The sequence below is a fragment of the Heterodontus francisci genome, chromosome 1, assembly GCF_036365525.1.
Source record: "Heterodontus francisci isolate sHetFra1 chromosome 1, sHetFra1.hap1, whole genome shotgun sequence".
In the NCBI taxonomy this organism is placed as follows: Eukaryota; Metazoa; Chordata; class Chondrichthyes; order Heterodontiformes; family Heterodontidae; genus Heterodontus; species Heterodontus francisci.
The window spans coordinates 120,023,007-120,040,209 of record NC_090371.1 but is presented as its reverse complement, the minus strand read 5'-3'; the positions used below and the strand labels follow the sequence as shown (position 1 = coordinate 120,040,209).

General features: G+C 43.6%; 1 protein-coding gene across 5 annotated transcripts in view; it reads right to left on the bottom strand.

Annotated features, from left to right (window-relative positions):
* dlc1 (DLC1 Rho GTPase activating protein) overlaps positions 1-17,203 on the bottom strand; it is a 527,354-nt gene that overhangs the window by 44,378 nt on the left and 465,773 nt on the right. The window contains exon 1 of one of the 5 annotated variants that reach the window (XM_068034873.1): positions 4,354-4,711. The exons of the other annotated variants lie outside the window; for them this stretch is intronic. Within the exon in view, the coding sequence (XP_067890974.1) occupies positions 4,354-4,378 (25 nt within the window). The 5' untranslated portion in view covers positions 4,379-4,711. Of the gene's footprint in view, positions 1-4,353; positions 4,712-17,203 lie in introns of those variants that run through there. 5 annotated transcript variants of the gene reach the window in all.

Here is a 17,203-nt window from a genome sequence, read left to right as displayed (position 1 = left end):
CAAAATCAAATATGTATGCCTTTTGGTACCTGTTGGCTCCCATTGCACTGTATAGAATTGGCACATGAGACCAATTATCAGTAGCCACAGCCTGAATTTGATGAATATTCCATGGCAGAACTATTGGGATATGCTAGGTTTCCCTCCCTCCTGGATAAGATTTCCATATTTCCCAATACATGTCCCAGCAAATCAGGTACTTAACTGAGAGTTGCAACAATATTTAACACCAAAAATACAATTTTTTAGTTTATTATATTACCAATTAAGAAATGCTATTTGGTACGGAAGTTAACTGGTACAGTGTATCGTCATGTCTTTCACAAGAATACCCACATATTATTATCAAGGTTCCCAAAGGTTTCTCTAAATATGCAAAAGAACTACCTATTACCAATCAGATTAGTGAACTCTGAAAATGTTTCTTGTCTAGCAACTCATTTTCTTCCCCACATAGTTTGAGTATAGCAAAAGTAATGAAATCCCTACTAAAGGAGAGAATAGAAGAACATCTAGAAAAGAAAAGTATTAGAATGAATAGTCAGCATGGATTTCAATACGGAAAATATTCCTTGACCAATCTGATTTTATTTTTTGAGGAGATAACAGATAAAGTAGACAATGGCAATGCAGTAGATATAGAGGCACTGAAGAGGGTGCAGAAAAGATGATACCAGAAATGTGTGGATATACACATCAGGAAAGGATGAGCATGCTGGGTCTCTTTTCTCTTGAAAAAAGGCTGAGGGGTGACCTAATAGAGGTCTTTAAGATTATGAAAGGTTTTGATAGAGTGGATACAGAGAGAATGTTTCCACTTGTGAGGAACAGCATAAGTTGAGACCATCAATATAAGATAGTCACCAAGAAATCCAATAGGAAATTCAGAAGAAACATCTGTACCCAAAGAGTGGTGAGAATGTGGCACCTGTTACCACAGGGAGTGTTTGAAGTGAATAGTATAGATACATTTAAGGGGAAGCTAGACAAATATATGAGGGAGAAGGGAATAGAGGGTTATGCTGATCGAGTTAGATATGGAAAGATGGGAGGAGGCTCAAGTGGAGCATTTACGCTGGCATGGACTGGTGGGGCAGAATGGCCTATTCCACTGTGTATATCCTATGTAATCCTATGTTATTGATGTTAATGGTTTGATTAGTGCAGATTTATTTGGAGAGCAAAAACTGTTCCATATCAAAGCATGCATATGGATGTTCTGTTTGATAGGTGACTCAGATAAGGGTACATACAGTTTGATCTGATTGGCTGATGCTTCTTACTTCTATAATAAATCATTGAAATTTTACAGAAATGAACTTGTGCAGTTAGCCAAAGATGTGAGTAATTTTAAAAAGGTACAGCTTTTGGGGACATAAAAGCTTATAGGAGTTGACTGATTTTATCACAATAGCTTCATGTACAAGCAATGTGATGTTGAACACTGATGCCAATTTTAATGACAGGTGAATGATGTAGTTTTGCCACCTAAGTACAAATATTGAGGAAATGCTTGACTGACATTTTTACAGGGTAAGAATCCCACTTTAATAGCTAAGTTATGTTGCACCAATGGATATGGTGTCAGGTATGTGTTTCATAACAATGCATGTCTCCTACAAAGGTAAATGGATGTTGTTGTTAGAGGCCAACGATCTCAGTCCCAGGACGTTGCTGCAGGAGTTCCTCAGGGTAGTGTCCCAGGCCCAACCATTATCAGCTGCTTCATCAATGACCTTCCCTCCAACAAAAGGTTAGAAGTGGGATGTTCGCTGATGATTGCACAAATGTTCAGCACCATTTATGACTCCTCAGATATTGAAGCTGTCTATACATGCAGCAAGACCAGGACAACATTCAGGCTTGAGCTGAGAAGTGGCAAGTAATATTCATGCCACACAACGGCCAGGCAATGACCATCTGCAACAAGAGAGTTTCTAATCATCTTGCCTTGACATTTAACAGTATTACCATTGCTAAATCCCCCACTGTTAACATTCTAGGGGATATCATTGACCAGAAACTGAGCTTGAGCAGCCATATAAACACTGTGGCTACAAAAGCAGGTCAAAGGCTGGGAATTCAGTGGCAAGTAACTCACCTCCTGACTCCCCAAAGTCTGTTCACCATCTACAAGGCACAAGTGAGGAGTGTGATGGAATAGTCCGCACTTGCCTGGATGAGTGCAGCTCTAACATCTTCCAAACACATGACCTTTACCAACTAGAAGGACAAGGGCAACAGATGCATGGGAACACCACCACCTGCAAGTTCCCCTCCAAGTCACACACCATCCTGACTTGGAACTATATCGCCGTTCCTTCATTGTCACTGGGTCCAAATTCTGTAACTTCCTCCCTAACATCATTGTGGGTGTACCTACCTCACATGGGCTGCAGCTGTGTTTCTGATTGTCAGTGGAATTTCTGATGGGAAAAAAGAACTAATGGGAGTCAGCTCTTTCCGAACACATTTGAAAGTTGACACATTGCACCAGCTTTTTAAAATATACAACTGATGTTGCAAGAGCACCTTTATCAATTGGACGAATTACCATCACTAAACTGTAATTTCCTAGACTTTCTTTTTTTTTGTTGTTTTTCGGCCAATTTTCTCCCCTCCTCTCCTGAAAGCCTCACCTCCTTGCTCTGCACAGTTCCACAGGCACCTGGACCAAATGTGCACCATTCTAGGAACAGAATGGTGCAGGCTATTCAACCACAGGAGAGAAGCAGTCAAATGCCATCTTGTCCTGACACAAATTGGGTTCATCTGTACTTTCCAGCTAATAAGACAACCCCGAACAATTTTCCTCTCTTGAAATCAGGGTGCAAGGACTAACGGTTGTGGTTCTACCATCATTCCAGATGAGATGGTTCGAGCCTGGAGTTTTGCTAGTGCAGAGAGTGGCAAGCTGCCAATTTCTATAAAATCAACAGCAGTACGTTTGGACTCAGTATGGTATTGAATATTATCCTGTGCCAATCCCAAAGGTGCAGTATGAATTGGGGCAATTAAGCTAAAAATGTCTTTATTAGTCATAAGTGCAAATGACGAGAACTGTCAAATTTGCAATATTAGTATAGAGACATATTTTTCGGAAAGGTGAAAAGAGGCCACGAGTTTGCGCTCAGATATTGATTAAACCTCCCCCGCCCCCCCCCCCCCCCAGGTTGTGGTTCAGATCCTGAGCACCCCCCCCCCCCCCCCCCGCCACCCCCCTCACGGTACCTGTGTGAATGGGGGCAGGAAGGCTGGCTGGAGCCTACGGGACAATGCTGGAAGCGGCCAGCTTGTTTGTTTTTTTGGCCTCTTTCTCTCCCTCTGCCAGTGATGCCGCAGCTGCCGGTAGGAGACAGGCGGGGGAGTGACGGCGGTCGGACGCCCTGGGATCAAAGGGGCCGCCACTGACCTCAGCGCTGCTGCTGCCCATCAAGAGGATTCCGCGAGGTCCTAACCCCGCCTCTCACTCTACCCCTGTGCAACATCCTGCTCCTACTGGCAACTGCACCGAAATATAATGCAAGATCGATTGACAGAGATCCCAGGTTCGGAAATTTTTAAAAATGCAAAAGAACTTTACTCCCTTATTTTGCAAGTAGAGAAGAACTAAGATTCCCGTTTGCAAGCAGTCTATTCGCATGTTAAACTACACATTTATCATCTTCGCTGTTTCAATAAAACATTCAATGGTTGGTTTTTCCAGAGTGAGTGACAACCCAGAGGAGAGAAACCAGACACGGATGGACCAGAAAGAAGCTGCCTCTGAGGCCGGGACCCTGATGGGAGACCTGGGGTCATTGAGACGAGGGATACATGCAGCCCAGCTCCTTCTTATCTGACATCTTTCACCGCAGGTAGAGTTTACTGAGGATTCACCCACACCCCAAACAGAGCTGTCTGCTCGCATTCAACTCCACCAGCCCCATAACCAAATCAAGCAAGAAAATAAACTTCGAATCTCAAACAAATGTCTCAAATAGGAAACACTAACTCCTGTCTGCCTAGTTTCTCCATTTCACTGGGATGCTAAGTATATACTGCAAGCAGGAATGCGTTTGAAGTGATTATCTTGGTTAAAAAAAAAGTAACGCTGGAGCTCGGAGCAATTCTTTTAAGAAATCGAAAGAAAATCGAGATTAAGAGGCCTGTTTTCGATTATGTTTCCCCATTCGCAATGACCCTAACTGCATTTTCTAAGCATCACAGTAAAGATCAAACCCCCTCTGTCGCACAGCCCAAGCCAATCATAAAGATTTAGCTCACTGCACAATCTCTGTTTGTCAATTCACCATCTACAATTCATGAAACAGTTACGTGGGGAAATCCCCAAGGAAATCATTTCATGCTTACGTGTTAAAATCATCGTTTCCAGCATTCACATCAATGCACAGTTAGAGCGGCTTCAACCCTGGACAAGGACAAGCTTGTTCTTCCCTAATAACCGACCAAAACAACTGCTCGGCCAAATGGGGGGAAAAGTCCTTGAAACTTTCAATGTTCTTGACTTTTCAGAGTTGGTTAAACATTCCCAGTTATCACGACATGATGCAAATCCATTTTCTCAGTCTCAGGATGCGGTACTGTGTGCACCGAGAAAGGCTTGAGTTCGCCCCCGTTCCAGCACTGGTTAAATAAAGCTCCGTGTAAATCTCGCTTTTGCACAGCGCCTTCGAAGCGCTCACATCGTCTCTGATCCGCAATGAGCACAGTGCTGGATCCCAGCAGAATAGCCACTCCTTCCCTGCGCTCCAACCACCTCCCACACATATCCAACCACTGGACGGCCTTCCAAACCACAGGCAGCACCACTCAGTTTAACCACTGTTCTGTATTAATGTTATGGCAAAAACAACGGCAAATATAATCCTCGACATTAAATGTCCGCATCCCACATAGCTTACCATCTGCTTTCTCAGGGCTCTGAGAACTGCCGGTTTTTCTCTTTCTGAGTTCAGAAAAGAGCACAAAATGATGTTTGCTTTACTTGACGATAGGTTCCATTATTACTGTTTACGACTGAACTGAGGGAGTGCCACACTGTCGGGGGGTACCGTCTTTCGGATGAGATGTTAAAAGGAAACCCGGACTGCTTGCTCAGATGGATGGAAAAGATCCCATGGAAGTATTCGAGGAGGAACAGGGGTCATCTTCCCAGGCTCGTCGGCAATATTTGTCCCTTAATTAACATCGCTTAAACAGACTATCTTACATTAATCTGATTATTGTTTGTGGGACCTTGTGCACAAGTTGGCTATTTCCTTTGACAACAGTGACCACACTTCAAAAGTATCCTATTGGCTGTAAAGGTGGCAAAAACACTAAAAGGGGGAAAGGCATTGGAAGGAGAACCCAGAGTTCTGATGAAGGGTCACTGACCTGAAACTTAACTCTGCTTCTCTCTCCACTCATGCTGCCAGACCTGCTGGGTATTTCCAGAATTTCTTGTTTTTATTTCAGAGTTTAATGAGGTTGACTGACAGACACTCCTGGATGAAACACAGTAAATGAGAGGGAGACTGCTGGGTGCCTATGGGAGGAAACCTGAAATTGGTGTCTCGCCATGTGGTGTGAGATGGCACCTAAAGGCGACCACTTTCAACCCAGAACTGCAAGAAGAATGGCAGGGAGAGTTCAATGGCCTGATGAGGGCAGGCAAAATAAAATAATGGCCACCGTCCCTTTTCTTTTGTGGGCACCATGAACACCATCCATAATGTGTCAAAGTACTTCACAACCAAGGAAGCACAGGGAGAAATCTTCCCATTCTACGGAGGTGGGTTTGAAGGCGGGACCAGGAGCAAATTTGCAGATTAGAGCATCGAGTCGGTGGCCCGATGCATTCCCGCCTCCTGGAGATTTTGCTGGAGGCGGGTGAACAATGGAAGTGGCTACCTACCCGACAGCAGCGGTAGCCAATAATTAGCAATGAGGCCTCTATTGAGGGGGATGGGGAGGATTCTGCCGGGGATCTTCCTGGTGTCAGAGAGGCCTCCTGATGAGTGCCAAGTCAAGCAGCTCCGTGGAGGCAGCCTCCATGTCCTAATGACAGGGCTGTGGGCAGAAAAGGCTGCACCCACAGCCCAAACAAACACACCGAGGGGATTCCTCTCTGCTCCAAGGAGGCTACTGGCTTTGGTCCCTATCATTTTTGAATTTGCTGCATGCCTGTAAGGGCGCATTCATTTTGAGGGGCCCTCGCACACTCCTGTCAGCCTGAGCAGCCCCCACCTCTCTCGGTGAAGCTGCTGGCCTTCCTCTGATTGGGCCTGCAGCCTCAGCAATCTGCCTGCCATTCTTAATTGGAAGAGGCTCCTGGCGGCAGCCTCGTAATGAGTCGCCTCTGGAAAGATTGCGCAGGTGGGTGGGACTCACAGACCATCAGCTTCGGGACGTGCATTTGTCCCCAATGCAAGAATATTTTCAAAGGTGCTATGATTCCACCCACAGTCTATTCTTATATGGGCAAATACAGCAGCCAATTTGTGCATGGCAAATTTCAGTAAATTTTATGTGCCACAGTAATGGCGAACTGATGTTGCATACAAGCTGCAACTGGACGATTGTAAACATCAGATGCTGCACTCAAGATCCCCATATCCATCAGCATTATAACAAGAGATCTACATATGTTATATATGTCTTTTATAAGAAGAGGGGTCAAGAGCATTGGGTATGGATAGAAATTTTAATCCATCAGCCTCTGTAAAGAGAAGACAGGATCATGTTTTGGGTGAAAACCTTCATCATATCTAGCACAACACAATTAGATTAGTAGGCATGGGTATGGGATGGAACATTAATCCTCTGTTTCCGTTACTCTTGCCAAAAATGATCACACAAAAGTCTTCTGTATTTTATGCTTTAGCAATGTTCCTTGAGGCTGATAGTGCAGTGTCAATCTCAGACATGTAAATATATCACAAGTCTGAGGTCCAGCTAACAAATCTGGATCTAATGGAAAAACATGTAAACATTTGTTGGACCATACAGTCCCATCCCCCCTTTCCTTCATAATTTAATGTTAAACCAAAACGGATTGTCTATTTTTTTTTCACAAGGATAGCAGAAATCTGTTCCAGAAAGTAATCACAGAAGCCATCTGAAAAGTGCTACAATACTAGCCATAGCTACACAATCCAATTATTAAAACCTGCAACAGGAGATATCCAATAGTCCATCATAGTCCTGACCCTCCAATATCCAGTGGCCCTCTTTTGAAAGTCCCTGTGTATGGCCATCATGTGAAAAAAGATTTGGCTCAGCTGAATGTAATTCATTCCATGGTCAAACAAACTCGCAATAGTCACTGTTCAAAGATGTCAATCAAAACATACCCGATCTTATGTCAACACCTCCTGGAAAAGTAATATCAATTCTCTCAAATTATTCATCTACATAAGAACAGTGACTGCACTTTAAAGTAATTTATTGTCAGCAGTATAAAGCACTTTGGGATATTTATGATACTTAAAGAATTATATAAGTACAATGATCACATGATCACATCACTCCCAAGCACAACCTTTGGTCTCCAGCACTAAATGAGAAATTATATGTCATGGTTCTCACCACCTCCTTTGGAACATCTCAATGTAAAGGTCTAATAAATTCTCTAACTATATTTAATTAAAAATGTCATTTTTTCATAAATTACAATCATATTTCACTATTTACCTTGCGGCATAATTCTAACACATGACTTTTAATCTGAATCATGCTCTCCTGCACCCTAAAGTCTAAAAAAAAGTCTTGATTTGTTAATTAAATGATTATCATCTGATAGTTTATATTCAGCTGATAACACATTTTTAACCTAACTACTTTTGAGGCCGACAGAGATTATATTCAATTTGAATGTGGATGTCTGGAACTGAATCTGATATGGACACATTCAGAGCTGCCCATATTCAGTTCAGTCACTATAGCCTGATGTAAAGCTCTCCTTTCATTTCTCACAGGAGAGACAGGAGATTTGTATCAGCTGTTTGTACCAGCATTATGCCAATCTTCTGCTCCTCAACCCAAGCCATCTCCAAGGTCAAGATGTGGGAGCCTTTACTCTTTGTTGCAAGTAGAGTAGATAACTGCATTAGTTCAGACTTGACCATTTATTGAAATTCCCCATTATGGTAAGTTTGCTGCTGTAGTATAAAGCAGACTTCATGGTACTAATAAATACACTGCATTGGTATTCCATTACTGTACCTGTTCTGTTCGTTCAAAATGCTGCTGGCTGGAGATTCCTAATGTACTAATGGTAAAGTTGTTTTTTTATCAGCCTACAGGCCTTGCAAGATCCAAAATTGTTTAATGACATCGGAATACTCAGGACCCACTTTACTTCCTCACTTCATTGGTTCCATTGGTGGAACATGAGGTTTGCTTAGATTGGATATGTAGATGCGTGAAAAAGCTCAGAGCTAAATAATCAACACGTAACAAAACCTTGCATTTTTGTAGCTCCTTGTGTATATCTGATTATTGATTGACACCCCTGAAGCCAGAAACTGCCTCAATCTGGGAATAAATAAATAAACAGTTTACATGCTGTTATTATGTAGTTAATGAATTGAGGCAGGTCTCAGTGCAGAAAGAGGCATGCCTTTTTTACTTTTTAACTTACCTTAATGTAGAGCCAGGAAGAGCATTACTGTGGATAACTCCTGGCCCATGCTTGTCCCCTTCGTTCGTCTGTTGTATGCCCAGGACCTACACAAACATTGCAGACTTGAGTGCCATCTTTTGGATGAGATCTTAAACCAAGGTCTCATCTTTCTCAGGTGGACGCAAAAGATCCAATGGCTCTATTTTTAATAAGAGCAAGGGAGTTCTCCCCAGTCTCCAGGCCAATGTTTACCCCTCAACCAACAGCACTAAAAAACAGATGATCTGTTCAATATCACATTGCTGTTTTTGGGACCTTGCTGTGCACAAATTGGCTGCTGCACTTCCGACATTACAACAGAGATTATACTTCAAAAAGTACTTCATAAAGCACTGTGGGATAGAACCATAGAAAAATTACAGCACAGAAGGAGGCCATTCAGCCCGTCGTGTCCATGCTGGCTGAGAAAACTAGCCGCCCAATCTAATCCCACCTTCCAGAACCTGGTCCATAGCCGTGCCGATTACAGCACTTCAGGTGCATGTCCAGCTACCTTTTAAAAGAATTGAGGGTTTCTGCCTCCACCACCATTCCTGGCAGCGAATTCCAGTCACCCACCATTCTCTGGGTGAAAAAATGTTTCCTCATGTCCCCTCTAATCCTTCTACCAATCACCTTAAATCTGTGTCCCCTGGTAACTGACCTCTCCGCTGGGGGAAACAGGTCCTTCCTGTCTACTCTATCTAGGCCCCTCATAATTTTGTACACCTCAATTAAGTCACCCCTCAGCCTCCTGCTCTAAGGAAAATAACCCTAGTTTATCTAATCTTTCTTCATAGCTGCAACTTTCAAGCCCTGGCAACATTCTTGTAAATCTCCTCTTTACTCTTTCCAGAGCAATTATGTCCTTTTTGTAATGTGGTGACCAGAACTGTATGCAATACTCCAACTGTGGCCTAACCAGCGTTTTATACAGTTCCAGCACTACATCCCTGCTTTTGAATTCTATACCTTGGCCAGTAAAGCAAAGCATTCCATATGCCTTCTTCACCACTCTATCCACCTGTCCAGCCACCTTCAGGGACCTGTAGACATGCAATCCAAGGTCTCTCACTTCTTCTACCCCTCTCAACATCCTCCCGTTTATTGTGTATTCCCTCACTTTCTTTGCCTTCCCCAAATGCATTACCTTACACTTATCTGGACTGAATTCCATTTGCCACTTTTCCACCCACTCAACCAAACCATTGATAGCTTTCTGGAGTCTACGGCTATCCTCTTCACTATCAACTACATGGCCAATTTTTATGTTATCAGCAAATTTCCCAATCATGTCTCCCACATTTAAGTCCAAATCATTAATATATACCACAAACAGCAAGGGTCCCAACACTGAGCCCTTGGAACGCCACGGAAACAGCTTTCCATTCACAAAAACATCCGTCAGCTACTACCCTTTGTTTCCTGGCTGTGAGCCAATTCTGGATCCAACCTGCCACATTCCCCTGTATCCAATGGGCTTTCATTTTACTGACTGGTCTGCCATGTGGGACCTTGTTAAATGCCTTACTAAAATCCATGTAGACCACATCCATTGCACTACCCTTGTCAATTCTTCTTGTTACTTGCTCAAAAAATTCAATTAAGTTAGTAAGACACGACCTTCCCTTAACAAATCCATGCTGACTATCCCTGATTAATCTGTGCCTTTCTAAATGGCAGTTTATCCTGTCCCTCAGAGTAGATTCTAACAATTTACTCACTACCGAGGTCAGACTGACCAGTCTATAATTATTTGGCCTATTCCTTGCACCCGTTCGCAGACTTCCAATCGTCTGGTACCTCTCCTGTATCTAGTGAGGATTTGAAGATGATCGTCAGCGCATCCGCTATTTCCTCCCTGGCTTCCTTTAACAACTTAGGATGCAATCCATCTAGCCCTGGCGATTTATCCACTTTCAAGGATGTCAAACCCTGTAGTACTTCCTCTCTCATTATTCTTATCGTATCTAATATTTCACACTCCTCCTCTTTAACTACAATGTCTGCATTAACCCTCTCCTTTGTGAAGATAGAGACAAAAAACTCATTAAGAACCCTGCCCACATCTTCTGCATCCACGTATAAGTTCCGTTGTACATCTCTGATAGGCCCTACCCTTTCCTTAATTATCCTCTTGCTCTTAATGTACTGATAAAATATCTATGGGTTTTCCTTGATTTTACCTGCCATTAATTTTTTATGTCCTCTCTTTGCTTTTCTAATTTTCTTTTTTACTTCACCACTGCACTTTCTATACTCCTCTAGGTTTTCTAAAGTATTAAGATTTTTGTGATCGTCATAAGCTTTCTTTTTCTGCTTTATCTTACCCTGTAAGCTTCTAGATAACCGGGGGCTCTAGATTTGTCAGTACCACCCTTTATCTTTGTGGGAACATACCTACACTGTGCCTGTAGTATCTCGTTTTTGAATGCCTTCCACTGGTTTGCCACTGATTTTCCTTCAAGTAGCTGTATCCAGTCCACTTTCGTCAAGTCACCTCTCAGTTTCTTAAAAAAATACCTCCCCCCAATTTAGAACTTTATTCCTGTTTTATCTTTGTCCTTTTCCATGATTATGCTAAAACTTACTGCATTCTGGTCACTATCTCCAAAATGGTCACCCACTGTTACTTCCTCCACTTGCCCAGCTTCATTAATGAAGACTAAATGTAGAATTGTGCCCTCTCAATGGGCTTGTTACGTGCTGGTTAAAAAAGTTCTCTTGAACGCAGTTCAAGAATTTTGTCCCCTCTGTGCCCTTCACACTGTTTGTATCCCAGTTGATATTCAAGTAGTTGAAATCCCCAACTATTATTGTCCTATAGTATTTGCACTCAGAAATTTGCCTACATATTTGTTCTTCTACCTCCCTCTCACTATTTGGGGGTCTATAGTAAACTCCTAGTAGTGTGGCTGCCCCTTTTTTATTTCTGAGCTCCACCCATATGACCTCATTGGATGATTCATTTAGCATAACATCCCTCCTCAAAGCTGTTATTGATTCCTTAACTAATAATGCTACACCCCCTCCTTTTTTATCTCCCTCTCTATCCCACCTGAAATCTCTATATCCACCCCTTCTTAAGCCAAGTTTCCGTTATAGCTACGATATCATGTTGCCATGTGTCTATCTGTGCCCTCAGCTCATTGGCTTTATTTACTATACTCCTTGCATTTAAATAAATACCCTTTAACACTGCCAAATTCCTGTGCTGCACACTTTTTAACCTTTTCTTCTTCTGTCTTTCAGAGTCACTCGCTAATTTTCTGTCTCCTGTTCCCTGTCCTGAAATTGCCCTATCTAAGACTGCGCTCAAGTTCCCATCCCCCTGCCAAGCTAGTTTAAACCATCCCCAACAGCAGTAGCAAATCTTCCTGCAAGGATATTTGTCCCAGTCCTGTTCAGGTGCAGATTGTCCGGCTTGTACAGGTCCCACCTTCCCCAGAATCGGTCCCAATGCCCCAGAAATCTGAAGCCCTCCCTCCTGCACCATCTCTCCAGCCACACATTCATCTGATGCATTTTCCTATTTCTATACTCACTAGCACGTGGCCTTGGGAGTAATCTGGAGATTACTACCTTTGAGGTCCTGCTTGCTAATCTCGTTCCTAACTCCCTAAACTCAGCCTACAGGACCTCATCCCTCTTCCTATATTGTTGGTACCAATGTGGACCATGACCTCTGGCTGCGCACCCTCACCCTCCAGAATGCCCTGTCGCCATGGTGATATCCATGACCCTTGCACCAGGGAGGCAATATACCATCCTGGAATCACGTCTGCGGCCTCAGAAACACCTATCTGTTCCCCTAACTATAGAATCCTCTATCACTATTGCTCTCTTGTCCTTTCTCCTCCTTCCTGAGGAGGATGTCCTGAGGTTGTGAAAGGTGCTATATCAATGAAGTCTGTTTTCTGCCAATGTTGCAGCTGGCCCAAGTTGGTTCAGAGGCCTGACAGGCACAGTTTACTGAAATTATTCAGATGAGACCCGAGGCCGATATTTGGAGAAGCTCGGGCTTCGGGCTTCTGGCATACACTCTGAGCGTGCTGAACATTTCAGGCCCCAAAACAAGCTTAAACAAATCTATTCCCCAATGAGTACATTCAATGGAACTACCATGACAACTTGCATCAGTGTAACTGCTTTTTTGTCATTCATTTCCCATTGACTCGATATCCTGGATCTGATGCAATTAGTGGGCAAATGAAGCTAAAACTGGCAGATTTTGGTAGACAAATGGCTAAAAACATTTAGTAGTTGCTACTAGTCCAATTGTACCTAGTAAAAGCACAGCACTGTGTCATTCTGATCTAGGCACCCCCTCCCCATCCCTCTTGCTGACATCATCATGTATATTCTCCTGTCTTATATTAGTTTTGTGTATTGTAATGGTCATGACAATATATATTGCATGTACACAGTGGCTTGTTTATCACAACTGCTGTAAAATGTGCTTCTCCTTTGCCATCGGTTCACAGAGTGACAATTCAAAAGTAAATAAGGGACAGCGGCAGTCTCAGGCTGCAAGACTTGGGCTGTAATGTAAAATACTCTTTCAAAACTGCAGAGAGGCTTCTGGAAGGCAGTGGACAAAAAACAGACACTGAACAAGAAGAGGAAAGAGAGAATTAGAATTAGAATTAGAACATTACAGCGCAGTACAGGCCCTTCGGCCCTCGATGTTGCGCCGATCATCTGACCTACACTATTCCATTTTCATCCATATGTCTATCCAATGACCACTTAAATGCCCTTAAAGTTGGCGAGTCTACTACTGTTGCAGGCAGGGCGTTCCACGCCCCTACTACTCTCTGCGTAAAGAAACTACCTCTGACATCTGTCCTATATCTTTCACCCCTCAACTTAAAGCTATGTCCCCTCGTGTTTGCCATCATCGTCCGAGGAAAAAGACTCTCACTATCCACCCTATCTAACCCTCTGATTATCTTGTATGTCTCTATTAAGTCACCTCTCCTCCTCCTTCTCTCTAACGAAAACAACCCCAAGTCCCTCAGCCTTTCCTCGTAAGACCTTCCTTCCATACCAGGCAACATCCTAGTAAATCTCCTGTGCACCCTTTCCAAAGCTTCCACATCCTTCCTATAATGCAGTGACCAGAACTGCACGCAATACTCCAGGTGCGGCCTCACCAGAGTTTTGTACAGCTGCATCATGACCTCGTGGCTCCGAAACTCGATCCCCCTACTAATAAAAGCTAACACACCATATGCCTTCTTAACAGCCCTATTAACCTGGGTAGCAACTTTCAGGGATTTATGTACCTGGACACCAAGATCTCTCTGCTCATCTACACTACCAAGAATCTTCCCATTAGCCCAGTACTCTGCATTGCTGTTACTCCTTCCAAAGTGAATCACCTCACACTTCTCCGCATTAAACTCCATTTGCCATCTCTCAGCCCAGCTCTGCAGCCTATCTATGTCCCTCTGTACCCTACAACACCCTTCGACACTATCCACAACTCCACCGACCTTCGTGTCATCCGCAAATTTACTAACCCACCCTTCTACACCCTCATCCAGGTCATTTATAAAAATGACAAACAGCAGTGGCCCCAAAACAGATCCTTGCGGTACACCACTAGTAACTAAACTCCAGGATGAACATTTGCCATCAACCACCACCCTCTGTCTTCTTTCAGCTAGCCAATTTCTGATCCAAAGCTCTAAATCACCTTCAACCCCATACTTCCGTATTTTCTGCAATAGCCTACCGTGGGGAACCTTATCAAACGCCTTACTGAAATCCATATACACCACATCCACGGCTTTACCCTCATCCACCTGTTTGGTCACCTTCTCGAAAAACTCAATAAGGTTTGTGAGGCACGACCTACCTTTCACAAAACCGTGCTGACTATCGCAAATGAACTTATTCTTTTCAAGATGATTATAAATCCTATCTCCTATAACCCTTTCCAACATTTTACCCACAACTGAAGTAAGGCTCACAGGTCTATAATTACCAGGGCTGTCTCTACTCCCCTTCTTGAACAAGGGGACAACATTTGCTATCCTCCAGTCCTCCGGCACTACTCCTGTCGACAATGACGACATAAAGATCAACAACAACGGCTCTGCAATCTCCTCCCTGGCTTCCCAGAGAATCCTAGGATAAATCCCATCTGGCCCAGGGGACTTATCTATTTTCACACTTTCCAAAATTGATAACACCTCCTCCTTGTGAACCTCAATCCCATCTAGCCTAGTAGGCTGTATCTCAGTAATCTCCTCGGCAACATTTTCTTTCTCTACTGTAAATACTGACGAAAAATATTCATTTAACGCTTCCCCTATCTCCTCTGATTCCGCACACAACTTCCCACTACTATCCTTGATTGGCCCTGTTCTAACTCTTATCATTCTTTTATTCCTGATATACCTATAGAAAGCCTTAGGGTTTTCTTTGATCCTATCTGCCAATGACTTCTCGTGTCCTCTCCTTGCTCTTCTTAGCCCTCCCTTTAGATCCTTCCTGGCTAGCTTGTAACTCTCAAGCGCCCTAACTGAGCCTTCACGTCTCATCCTAACATAAGCCGCCCTCTTCCTCTTGACAAGCGCTTCAACTTCTTGAGTAAACCACGGCTCCCTCGCTCGACAACTTCCTCTCTGCCTGACAGGTACATACTTATCAAGGACACGCATTAGCTGCTCCTTGAATAAGCTCCACATTTCGTTTGTGCCATCCCCTGCAGTTTCCTTCCCCATCCTACACATCCTAAATCTTGCCTAATCGCGTCATAATTTCCTTTCCCCCAGCTATAATTCTTGCCCTGCGGTATATACCTGTCCCTGCCCATCGCTAAGGTAAACCTAACCGAATTGTGATCACTATCGCCAAAGTGCTCACCTACATCTAAATCGAGCACCTGGCCGGGTTCATTACCCAGTACCAAATCCAATGTGGCATCGCCCCTGGTTGGCCTGTCCACATACTGTGTCAGAAAACCCTCCTGCACACACTGGACAAAAACAGACCCATCTAAAGTACTCGAACTATAGTATTTCCAGTCAATATTTGGAAAGTTAAAGTCCCCCATAACCACTACCCTGTTACTCTCGCTCCTGTCGAGAATCATCTTCGCTATCCTTTCCTCTACAGCTCTGGAACTATTCGGAGGTCTATAGAAAACTCCCAACAGGGTGACCTCTCCTCTCCTGTTTCTAACCTCGGCCCATACTACCTCAGTAGACGAGTCCTCAAACGTCCTTTCTGTCGCTGTAATACTCTCCTTGATTAACAATGCCACACCGCCCCCCTCTTTTACCCTCTTCTCTGTTCTTACTGAAACATCTAAATCCCGGAACCTGCAACATCCATTCCTGCCCCTGCTCTACCCATGTCTCTGAAATGGCCACAACATCAGGATCCCAGGTACCAAACCATGCTGCAAGCTCACCCACCTTATTCCGGATGCTCCTGGCGTTGAAGTAGACACACTTTAAACCAAGTTCTTGCTTGCCAGTGCCCTCTTGCGTCCCTGTAACCTTATCCCCTACCTCACTACTCTCAACAGCCTGTACACTGGAACTACAATTTAGGTTCCCATTCCCCTGCTGATTTAGTTTAAACCCCCCCGAAGAGCACTAACAAATCTACCCCCCAGGATATTGGTACCCCTCTGGTTCAGGTGAAGACCATCCTGTTTGTAGAGGTCCCACCTACCCCAGAAAGAGCCCCAATTATCCAGGAAATGGGAGGCCTGAAAGCGCAATCAAAGAAAAGAATTTGAAGGATGCTTTTGAAGACCGGGATGGAGATAACAAGATGGAGGAGCTGGGGGCAAGAGTTCCAGAAGGTGGAGGCTGCACTGGCTGAGGGAATAGCCACTGATGGGAGAATATGAGTGACTGAGAAACAAGAAATAGGCTGGTGTCAGAGCAGCTGAGTTTGCATACAAGAATATATATCTGTAGGAGCTGACTGAGGTAGGGCAGTGCAAGGTCATGAAGGGATTTGACTCCAAATTGTTAATGAGAAGTAAAGTTCCGTAATTAGTACCTACAGTTCAAGCATAGAGACTAAAACAATGTAAAAAATTAAAAATGTATAATCATTCATAAATCTAATACAGAATCAAATGCATAGCCATCCTTAAATTTCTAATAAATCAACAGGATATCTATCTGTTAACTGCTGGGGAGTTGGACGTCCCTCCCCTTGGATCCCCTCTGATATCAGGGGCTAAATTTACAGTGGACAGATATTCTTCCCACCCAGGCCTTAACTGCATTTGCAGCCAGTGGAAATCTGACCAGAGACCCAACATTTACAGGTCCATCCAGATTTTCCACCACTGCTTGGTCTTCTGCCATTGGGTGAGAGATTTTTTGGCCTGAATTGCTTCGGGCATTGACACTGACCTAACCCCGTGCAGCAGTATCACTGGGTAATAAATCACACCATGAAACATCAGCATATTCTGGACAGATGGGAATCTTAGTTAACTGGAATAAGAGTAGTGGCATGAAAACTATTTCAGACAGTGGATTTACTTTTCATTTTACTGCTGATTGATAGAGTTTGGTA